Source organism: Genypterus blacodes, unplaced genomic scaffold, assembly GCF_046128005.1.
Source record: "Genypterus blacodes isolate CSIRO-AG114 ecotype Tasmania unplaced genomic scaffold, CSIRO-AGI_Gbla_v1 ptg000067l_1, whole genome shotgun sequence".
NCBI classification, from domain to species: domain Eukaryota; kingdom Metazoa; phylum Chordata; class Actinopteri; order Ophidiiformes; family Ophidiidae; genus Genypterus; species Genypterus blacodes.
Window position 1 is genome coordinate 6,433,544 of NW_027466879.1, and position 10,804 is coordinate 6,444,347.

General features: G+C 42.2%; 2 protein-coding genes and 2 non-coding genes across 5 annotated transcripts; 3 read left to right on the top strand and 1 right to left on the bottom strand.

Moving 5' to 3' along the window:
• The first annotated feature begins 1,969 nt into the window (after nt 1-1,969).
• On the top strand, nt 1,970-4,770 carry rpl12 (ribosomal protein L12). Of its 2 annotated transcripts, none has more exons than XM_076156000.1 (6): nt 1,970-2,135; nt 3,202-3,275; nt 3,550-3,648; nt 3,757-3,838; nt 3,946-4,032; nt 4,610-4,770. In XM_076156000.1, exons 1-6 carry the CDS (start codon nt 2,099-2,101, stop codon nt 4,726-4,728), a joined length of 498 nt encoding a protein of 165 aa, XP_076012115.1. In that variant the 5' UTR covers nt 1,970-2,098; the 3' UTR covers nt 4,729-4,770. The 2 variants fall into 2 exon arrangements, with proteins under 2 accessions (XP_076012115.1, XP_076012116.1); XM_076156001.1 differs by having other exon boundaries at nt 2,117-2,243.
• LOC143005115 (small nucleolar RNA SNORA65) lies at nt 3,314-3,440 on the top strand. The gene has a single exon (XR_012964012.1). It is a non-coding gene; the product is annotated as a small nucleolar RNA SNORA65 (small nucleolar RNA).
• LOC143005114 (small nucleolar RNA SNORA65) lies at nt 4,197-4,324 on the top strand. The gene has a single exon (XR_012964011.1). It is a non-coding gene; the product is annotated as a small nucleolar RNA SNORA65 (small nucleolar RNA).
• An 88-nt stretch (nt 4,771-4,858) lies between the features above and the next one.
• On the bottom strand, nt 4,859-9,040 carry pole3 (polymerase (DNA directed), epsilon 3 (p17 subunit)). The gene is made up of 4 exons (XM_076156259.1): nt 8,623-9,040; nt 7,214-7,299; nt 6,807-6,925; nt 4,859-6,625 (listed from the first exon to the last, which is right to left on the bottom strand). The coding sequence occupies exons 1-4, from the start codon at nt 8,686-8,688 to the stop codon at nt 6,429-6,431; spliced, it is 468 nt and encodes a 155-aa protein (XP_076012374.1). The 5' UTR covers nt 8,689-9,040; the 3' UTR covers nt 4,859-6,428.
• Nucleotides 9,041-10,804: the final 1,764 nt, after the last annotated feature.

The following is a 10,804-nucleotide window of genomic DNA, read 5'->3' on the forward strand; positions in this document are numbered from 1 at the left end:
TATAAGCTTACAAAACTGATTTTCATTTTTGAATCCTAAATGCTTCGTCTTTTTTTATCTGCAGATAAAGCTTGATATGCTGCAGTGTGTGTTGGTATTAACCTCCTCAAGATTTTGTTCTGAATACTTCATATTGCTTTTCCATGAAATGTTACTTCAAATGAATTATTTAAAAATCTATATAATCTATATAATACATGAAAAAACAAACTACTTTTTTGATCAGCTCACTATTTCCTCACTATTCAATTTATGTACATATGTATAAATTGTCCTTCATTTTAATTTGAAGATTTGTGTGACTGCATTGATAGTCTTTGGAATAAATTGAGTTTAATCAGGATGATTGTGGCAGACGAGCTTACTGAAGAGAAAATTAAAGCTGGTCAGTATATTGATCGCTTTAAACAAAGTAAGAGCCAAATTAATGTAAAATTGGCGATCAAGCCTGTAGTCATTGATAATTGGACCTGCTCATAGATTGGCAAGGTTCAGACAACAAGCCATGTGTTTAGCCTGGATTCCCTAGACTACATCCCAAAATCAATGGAGCAGATTGAAAAGCAGAGACATGACAGAGAAGAACAACAGAAGAGGGCTGATTGCAAAATATGTGGAAAATGTCAAGGAGAAAGGGAAAAGGCAGAGCACAGGAGCAAATCACCCCCCTGCATTCAACAAATGAGCTGTGGAAAGTGTGTGTATGTGGGTGAGTGTGTGAGAGAGAGAGCGAGAGAGACAGAGTGAGGGAGAGCAAGAGAGAATCAAAATTATCTACGGTTTTGATTTTTGTCCCACTCTTTGTTTCTGCAGAAATAAACAGCGGCCTTTCACACTCCAACACACAATGGAAGACGGTAAAAGGTAAACACTCCCCTCTCCTTTGCAGGGATGAAACTTGACTCCCTGGTCTCCGATGCATTCTATTCAACATGGAGCGGCTCTACTCTGAAAGCACATTGCTTTGGGGAAAAGAAATATAAACAACAGCTAAAGTGATGGAAAAGAGGACAAAACATTAATCATTTCTTTCATTTTAATGAAATCTGTATGAATGTCTTTATTCTGCTTTCCGGAGGTGCATATAAAAGAATCACCCAACAGAGATCTTTTTTCAAGCACAGGAGTCATGTGGTAAAGACTAGCATCATCATTAAAATCAGGATATAAGTGAGTATCTGTGAATGTGGTGGACTTCTGAGAATTCAAGGTTAGGATGTTCTGACGAAACTCACATGGTTTTTATGGTGCAGACTAAGCAGCGGAGCAGTGATGATCAATGCTTCTCACCCACATACTCCCTCTTGTGTTCTGTTTCTATTCCCATTGCTCTGAGTCAAAATATCCAACAGGATTCCATCATGATAAAACATAAACCTTTTTTTTTTTTCATGTATGACTTTACAACTCAAAACACATATTACAACATATAACTCACACAATACTACTGAGCCTGCAACACTCAACCGGCTCCAGGCCGTTTGTTCTGTACGCTCAGACACTCAGCACCCACACACAGCACTTTGGCCTGTGAGCACATCAACCAGAGAACATGACCACCACAAAGCTCACTCACTCAACTCCATTAAATACAACGTTTACACAAAAGCAAAGTACCTTACATTCATCTGTTTATCATATAAAATAAATTAGACTGAATATGGAGTCTCTGTCTGAGGATGAATTCAGCAATGGTGCCCCCAAGGGGAAGCACATGGGTTGGTTGGTGGCCTTCATGAAATAAGGACTGACCAGTACATTGGACACCCACCTCAAGAGCCTGTAATATTATGAATCGATTATACAATATTGTTATCTATCTATCTATCTATCTATCTATCTATCTATCTATCTATCTATCTCTCTATAGTACTTGAACTAGGCTTTGCGCTGCTCTGCCCTGTTCTGTCAATAAAGTTTTGGACTAACAAAGTCTCGCGTGACTTCACAAGGTATAAAAACCTCCGTGGCCATAGCTCGGTCTTTCTTTTTGTCCCTTTAGCGGTGAAGGTGCAACAGTACTCGGTCGTCCCTACTCGGGTTCATCCGACACCCTCACCAACCAAGCTGAACTGAGCTCAACCAACGCAACAGCAACATGCCTCCTAAATTCGATCCCAATGAGGTTAAAGTTGGTAGGTTTCCACCATGAAGCCGGTAATGCAACGTAATGTTTTTTCAGAGCCAAGATGGAGGCGCTCCGTGCTTCCAAGCTACATGCCCGAGAGCGGCGTAACGAAACGGTAAAAAACAAAAAGGGGGCTTGAAGCAGCCAATAAACCTAGCTAATGCGTTTTTGCATGTTTCTTGGCTTGATTGAATCTGAATTGGATGTTAAATTGCCGGCTATCTGAAGTTCTGGGTGTGTGTGCTTGATTTCCTGTCCACGTGGGTTAGCCCGTACAGAAGCTAACGTGATCTGGCCTCAGGCAGCAAGTCAAACTTCGTACTTAGTCAACGCAGCCATCAATAGTAGAAATGTCAAGGAAAAACTGTTCGAAGTCAAATCGGACTAAATAACACCCTGGTTTCCTTTTTTTAATGGATGCTTCTTCATCCTGATTAGTTAAGCTTGTTTTCAAAATCCAAGTCAACTCAGCTTTTTGTTTCAGAATCGCATATTTTTGTAAATCAACTAAATATATTTTGGTTTATTATTATTGCTTTATTGAGTCTTTGATTTATTTTTGGTGGAGCACTAACTTGTTATGCAGTATGCCTTCAGTAATTGTTAAAGGGTGATGTAGTCTTGAGTGTTAATATCAGGTAATCCACTTGTCTAAAGTTCAGAGGCCACGCGGCACATGTTAATGCAAAATGTGACAAGATGGCTTGTTATAAAGTCAGAACAAAATGCATCAACAGTATAAATAGCTGGCAGGTGGGTGGCTACAAACTGGCTGTAGTTATAGAATGATGTAGCTGCTCACCAGTCTATTCTATTATCTGTTAATAAAAAACCACTCACAGACCTTGTCAAAGATCTGATTTTGGCTTGTTCTAGTCGGCTATTCGGATCAGGGAAATGGGAATGAACGCCCTGGGGAACATTGTGAAATTGCATCTAATGAAACTTGTTGACTTGATTGTGGTTGGAATTGATGCATGTTCCGAACACACTGCATTCACTCTGAATGGGTAAATGTAATTCCTGCACTAATCTCGTCTTGACATGTTTCTAATTGTCTTCCCGTTAAACAGTGTACATGAGGTGCACAGGAGGAGAAGTCGGTGCCACCTCAGCCCTGGCCCCCAAAATCGGACCTCTGGGTCTGGTGAGTTTGAAAGTGTAAAAGTATTTGTCCCCCAGCCTCCCGCCACTATGCCTGTCTGTCACAGTGACTGAGTATAATCCAGTGGAGGCTAAGATAGACCCGGCTTTAGGAAACAGGTCTGCTCAAACCAATGAACAACTCTGTGCCGATAAGACTGGAACAAAAGATTAGCTCATCGAATTGAAGACTTTTCACACAAAACAAATGGACCATTCTATTGAAGTTATGGTGCATAAATTGTTACAGATAGTTGATGTCCACTTTTTCTTTTCAGTCTCCCAAAAAGGTTGGTGATGACATCGCCAAGGCCACCGGTGACTGGAAGGGTCTGAGGATCACGGTGAAGCTGACCATCCAGAACAGACAGGCCACTGTACGTCTCCATCTGCAGTTTGAACACATGCATGAAGCTGCCCGGCTTTTGTGAAGTCTGGACGATGACTTAAATGTGAGTGCTGACCTTGTGTTTTTTGCTCTGCAGGTTGATGTGGTTCCCTCTGCATCTGCTCTGATCATCAAGGCTCTGAAGGAGCCCCCTCGTGACAGGAAGAAGGTCAAGAACAGTAAGTATGGCATCATGCCCCTGTTGGCTGGATGTGGAACAGTGATGCCAATTGCTCGCACTTCACCTGCAGTGATAAGTTGACCAATAACTGTTCCTCTTCTTCAGTCAAGCACAGTGGAAGTGTGACCTTTGATGAGATTGTGGGCATTGCCCGCGTCATGAGGGCTCGCTCCATTGCCCGTGAACTCTCAGGTAGGAACAGACTTGGTTTCACTGCTCAGTCTTTTAGTGGAGCTACAAAGGAAATTGGCAATTGGTGACAAGCCAGAGTCGTTAACTGAAAATTAATTGTTTGCCCTTTAGTCGGTGATTGTGTAGATATGAGTGTCAAATGCCACTTATACATCCCTCAGCCTCCCGCCACTATGCCTGTCTGTAACAGTGACTGAGTATAATCCAGTGGAGGCTTAGATAGACCCGGCTTTTAGGAAACAGGTCTGCTCAAACCAATGGGTAACTCTGTGCCGTAAAGACTGGAACATTACTTACTGCAGCAGGCCCACTGTGGTCCTCAGCACCACCACACTGCAGAGTCCCACTTCTCTTCTCAAGCAGGTGTTAATGCTTTAATTCAACACACCTGACTTGGTCTATCATGTTTTTGGTGCAGGGAGAGAAGGAGAATATGCGGTGCTGTGGTACTTGGCACAGTCTTCTGGCCAGAATCATAAAATGTGCCTGGTGTTGATACGAACAGTTTTTCTTAAGTATCCAGACTGGCAGATATTTAAAACATGAGCATTATGCTGAAACATCCTTTCTCTTTCAGGAACCATCAAGGAGATTCTGGGCACCGCTCAGTCTGTGGGTTGCACCATCGATGGCCGTCCTCCCCATGATGTCATTGATGACATCAACAGTGGCAAGGTTGAATGCCCATCTGACTAAACGCAGCACAATAAATTGTTGACAAAAAAGTCCTTGTTTCCAACATTTCTACAGTAAACTACAGTAAAACAAGTCGCGTACAGAGGTGATGTGGCTCTTGGTTCAGTCAAGACAGCACTTGTTTTGAAGGTTTGATCTTTTATTTTAAATAACCACTCCCTTATGCACGATCAGACAGTGAGTAACACAAAGTGGTTATACTTAAGGAGTTCACTGAGAAATGGGTGAAGGTCAAATACAAGGTCATTTGTGAAAATATTGGCACAAATCTGAGGAAAGATTCAGATTTTAAGGTGCTGTATTGTCAATATTCAGATAAAGATTGGCAGCTTAGAGAAAATGTGAGCTGGACTCGGATGTAGTTCACGCCAACAGGGCAGGAGCTCTAACTATACCAAGTGGCCCACGTGCACTTAAATGTACCCTCCTGAATGTGCAGAGCTAAATTCACTTTCAAAACTAGTGCAGATGGCTGCTGCACTGAAACCACAAGATCCACAACTTTCTATACAAAATATTTATTGTAAATCTCAGTAAATTACAATTCTACAAAAGTATCAATGGTTCACAAACTTAACGGAACTAAAAGGTTTAAATCCAGTGGTAGGCCTGAGAGTGAGTGCAGTCAGTACACAGAATCAAATAACTACATCCAACTAAACCTAATGAAAGGTCACTTTTGTAAAGGTAACATTGAGTGCCTTTGAAACAAGTCTTATTTAGAGAAAAAACTCCAACTTTGGTCACAAATCTTGGACTAGTTAAACTGTCAGAGATGGAAGTTAAACAGCCTGTGCGTTACTGTGCACTGGATAGGTATAAACACTTAAGTTACTCTAAAGCCAAGTATCAGAACTGGTATGTCAAACGCCTTACTGGAAAACTGATCAAACACATCAATTCAGTGAGGACATTAAAATTCAGTCCCTTTCCGAGCAAACTAAAGCTCTCACTTTCTGACTAGCGTTTTCTATAAGCACCAAAATCTAATTTGTTCATCTTCAAAACTGAAATAGCATTTGTATCAAAAGGGCAAAATGTATCGAGTGATGGAAAATATAAACTGGAGGGAGAAAGCCAGACAGCTGATGTGTGATCATCTCTCAGTGCTTCAACACTCAGGTGTGTGTGGACATCTGCTGGCCTGAATCCTTCCCTGGAATCACAGATTTCACTTAACAAAAATGGAAGACTGAAGACAAACCGCCTAGAGACGCTGTCGGCATTCAAAGTTGTAGGGATGTGACCCGTGTGGTCGGGCTCAGACGCATCTGTCCAGGTTTGATGTATGCAATGTCTGCAGCTGGGACGTATGAGATGAAATTTGAAAGTGTCTTCCTGCTTATTCATGAAAGTGAACCAGGATTGTGACTTGCTGTAAATGTGAAACTGCATCTAAAAGCTCAACAACAAAATGAACGAGCATCACATAATGAGATCTGACAGAACGCACGCAGAGTCCAGATAACATCACTCTGAAATTCAATAAATGAGGCTGCAGTGAATTTATCACTAAAATGAAGTTACAAGCCCCTATTTGCTGCAACGTGCCGCTCAACTGGCTGGAGATAAACATGATGCACGGAGAAGAAGCATCAGAGGAGAACGAGAACCTGAGGAGGAGGAGGAGGTGGAGAGCTTCTCCTCTTTCATACCACCAGTGCTTTTAGTGCCAGTTTTAGATGTGCAGCAGTCAATCCTCAATTCTCCACCTCTTCTTCTTCTTCCTCCTCCTCCTCCTCCGCTTCGTTCTCTGCTTCAGGCTCCTCCTCCATGCGCTCCTCCTCCTCTTCCTCATCCTCCTTGCTCTTATCGTTCTCAGAGTCGTTTTTCTTCTCCTTATCTTTACGCTTCTGTTCCGACACTTCTTTCTTTCCCTTCTGGCCCTTCTTGTAAACTGTCAAGGACAAAGAAGAAGAACCGCCATTATGAAGATAGGTCACCTTGTAACTGTTTGTACTTCACATTTTTACCGTTTTCCTCACTATTTTAAAAAAGATTTTTAGGTATAAAACTTATTTTCGCCCCTGGATTCACGTGTTTGCAGCAGAGCAGCTATGGCTCAGTGCTTTACACACCTTCCAGTGCTTCTCTGAGGGGCTCCAGGAACCGTTCAAACTCCATTTCCTCCATGGCTGCCAGGACGTCTCCTGCATTCAGAGTTTTCCGTTTGGCTTTCATGGCAAAGTTGTTTGCGCTGGAAAAGAGAGATGAGCACAGCAGCGCCTCTTATTTCAACGAACGAGAGGTTTCATGTAATAGCAGCACTGTACTGTCATTCTGATATGCAACACAGAATGGAGCCCAATGGAGTGTTTGGGCTACTAACACAATTCCCTCTAAACAAGTACATGCAATTGATAAACATAAACCTGACATTTCATATATAAAAACTGGTGATGAAGATTAATAAATTGAAGCATGTCAAGTTTAAGAGTCACTACGCCACGATTTGTTAGACATCTGTAAACATTGTATTTCTTACCAGGATGTTGCATAGAGCACAAACACACTGGCAGCTTGTGATATGGCTCTTCTTGCTTCTTTTGACACATTCACTCCATCTGGAAGCTGATAACAAACATAGTGGAAGCGTCATCTCCTTTATATCATTTATATATGGCGGATCAACGTAATGTAAAATGTAAAATAGTGCTGCTGTTATTAATGTTGTGGAACAATAACTATCTATGTATCAATCAACTGTGTTTAAGTTAATCATATATATTCATCAATGATCAAACATTCAATAACCAATCAAATGTGTTAATCAAATAAATCCTGTAGTGTGATGTACAAAATGATGTGTGTGACTTGGGCCTTCACCTTTTCCACATAAACCTGGAGATTGTTTAGGTTTTCATTGTGCTTGTTGTCGCACTCTCCGGCCTTGGGTCGGAGAGGCGCCTGTGTATGTCTGTGCTGTGACTGGGAGCGGACACCCAGAGGCGCCTCTGACGCCCTGGAACCATCCAATGCCTACTTGTTTACTTTTGACTGTGTAAGAAATCATGTAATGTATTGTATCTTGGTCTTTTCAGTTTAACAACCAGAAGTGAACCACTGCAGTGTAAAGAAATAAATTGATTCTTCATTTTTTACTCCCGAGTCTTCTCAATTGTCTCACTGCAAATTTCCACCATGATTAACACAATTATTCATGTCATACAACACATTCTAAGACCTCAATGGGGCAAACAGATACAGAATAACAAGGGGGTGATTGACACATGTCTGCCATTGATGAGGTAGGATTTTAATACCACGAGTCCAAAACAATCCTCCACAGGTGATATGACGTCATCATCCGAGGCTAGACAGGTTTCTTTCCACCAAAAGATTTGATCATGTGTGAGGTTCAAAGCTCCACTTATGAATATGAGTGCCAGTGAGTACACTTGAACACACCATGGCTACATCTGGAACTCTCACTGAGCAGAAATGATCAAATACACCTCAGTTATTAGGTTAAATGCGTTAAAAACACAATGTGTCAAGCTTGAGTGCATCAGAAAGCTCTCTTATTATTATTACTACTATTATATGGCTTTGTTTCCTTTTCCCTCAATTTTACAGTCGATAGCGATTTAATGCATTTTCTGAATACCTACATTTGTCCCCACATGTATTCGCCTTTATACCCCACAATTCTGATCTTCTCACCACACTGTAGCCGAGATTCTGTTTTTGTTTATTACAGAAATTTGCTTTGAACCACAGCTTCATCTGTTTGCAGTGTCAAAGAAACTCGGCAATCACTCATCTCAACCGTTGCTTTGCCATATGACCTATTTTTCAGACAATATGAAGCCTGTGTTTGTCATCCCGGGGTCCGTAGCGGAGCTCCACAGCTTCGGGGGATCAAAGCTTTGTGGTCGATCTTAACGCACTCACCGCCTCCTTGATGATTCGGGTGATAACCGCGTTCGGAAGATTCAGGTCTTCTGGCCTCTCCGCCATTTCGCTCAAAGTGTAGAGTTTAACTTCACCGTCTGTCCCGTTGAGGTGATTAGCAGTTAGCTCTCTGGTTAGCGCTAACCAATTAGCACTGCCTGCTGATGATGATGCGTTTGGCTGAAGCTAAAGTTGCTACTGTAACGCTAATTCAGTTTTAATGATTAACTAAGTCGAATACCAGCTTGTCGCGATTCGTGACATCACTTAACTGTAAGTGCTGCTTACAGAAAGTGCTAAAATCCAATATTATGATTCGTTTCCTCTGTCAGAAGCGATGCGACGCTGTTCTCTCGTTTTGTTTTGAGATCTTTCCCGCGAACTTCCAACCACGTGTTCGCCTGCGTCAACTATCACCTTCGACCTCTGACGTAACATGACGCACAGTTGAAAGGTGGGCGGGGCTAATACTGGTCCGCGTCTCAAAGATATACCACACATAGACACTATGTACAGTTTACTGCGTTTATTACTGTTTTTCTGTGAGTGAAACAGTTCGTATTAACAGAACCACACAATGGTTGACCTGCAAACGCCTGTAACTTGCTCAAAATCCTTAGTTTATCTCTCAAAAGTAAATGTTTATGTCAATGAACTTGTCCTTGCCACAGAATGTCCTGGTGTCATTGATTACAGACGTGAGACTCAAACTGCTGAGCCATGTTGTCCATAGACAGCATACTGCTATAAACCATGACTAAAGTTCAATGACAATGACTGAAAATACACAAGGCAGTTGGCATAGATATATATCACTAAGGTCTCTTGACTGGGCCTGAAAGAGAGGCGGTGCCATGCCAGATAGTAGTGTAGCGTGCAACTTTGTATTTGGTCTTATTTTGCATTCATTCACATGTTTCTCGCTGTTTGTGAAGAGTCCACTGTGCTGATGCAATAATGCTGTCGGTTTGAGAAACTACTGTTACCTGTGTGTTCCTAAGCTCACAGCTCAAACAGCACAGTGGCCTCTCAAAATGACTGGAGTTGTAGAATGACAAGGAGCCAAAGGAGAGTGATGTAGAATGAGAATGAGATGATTATGAGGATTAGAAGTGGGAACAAGAGTTAGGGGCACATGGATGATGAAGAGGTTAGCACAGTGTTAGCACAGAGTTGTCAGAGGAGAAATCCACAGAGCTACAGCTGAGATGCTCCTGTGGTCTCCTTTGCAGCCTCCTGTCCCAGAGAGACTCCAATCCAATCCTGTCCAATAAAAGGCCACTTCACACAAACTGCACTGCTGCTTTGTTGTTATTTCACACTAGACACTTGACTGCTCACTCAGAAAGCATCAACCTCAGCTCAGCCACCAGCAGATCAGTCACCTCACCGCCTGTACCAGGTGATTGGTGCAAGTTTGCCATCTAACTAAAGCTGTGTGGTCTCTTTAGGGTAATGGAAAATTCTGGTGTAGAAATCGAGGAGAGCTGGGTGTTCATGCACAATACAAGTAGAGTGGATCCTAACCATGGCTCTCTCTCCTCACTCCCCATATCCCCTTCCTCCCATCTAACCTAATGAGCTCTGTGGCCTCGACTGCTGCTTCTATGACTCTCCTGGTATATTTATATTGTTTGTTTCTGTCTGTCTGTCTGTCTGTCTGTCTGTCTCTCGCTCATTCTTTGGACATATGTTGCTTACCTTTGGCTGTATCATAACATAATTTCTTTGTCATTTATTCTCTCCCACTCACAGCTTCAGTTGCACACCTGGCCATTCCAGGAGAGGGAATCTCCCTCCCAAGGTTTTGTCCTTTTCCCTTTTTCAGTATAAGGTTATTTGGGAGTCTTTTCTTCGTCTTCCTGGAGAACTTTGGGCTGGTCGGGAACTGTTTGTTGTTGTGTACCTCCTGTAAAGCCCTTCCAGACATTGTATGTGATATTGAGCTATACAAATAAACGTGACTTGACTTGACTTGACTGGATTTGACCCCCCCCCCCCCCTCTCTTTCTCTCTCCCTATACCTCCTCCAGGCTCTGACTCTTGGCACCTACTTCCTGTTGTTCCACTAGGACTTGTTTTCTTGGAACTTACTCTTGTTGTTTTCACCAAACTAAACGTTTGTTTGTGTTGTATTTATATCTCACATGAATGCCACTTTGGATGAAAGAGTGGCAAATGA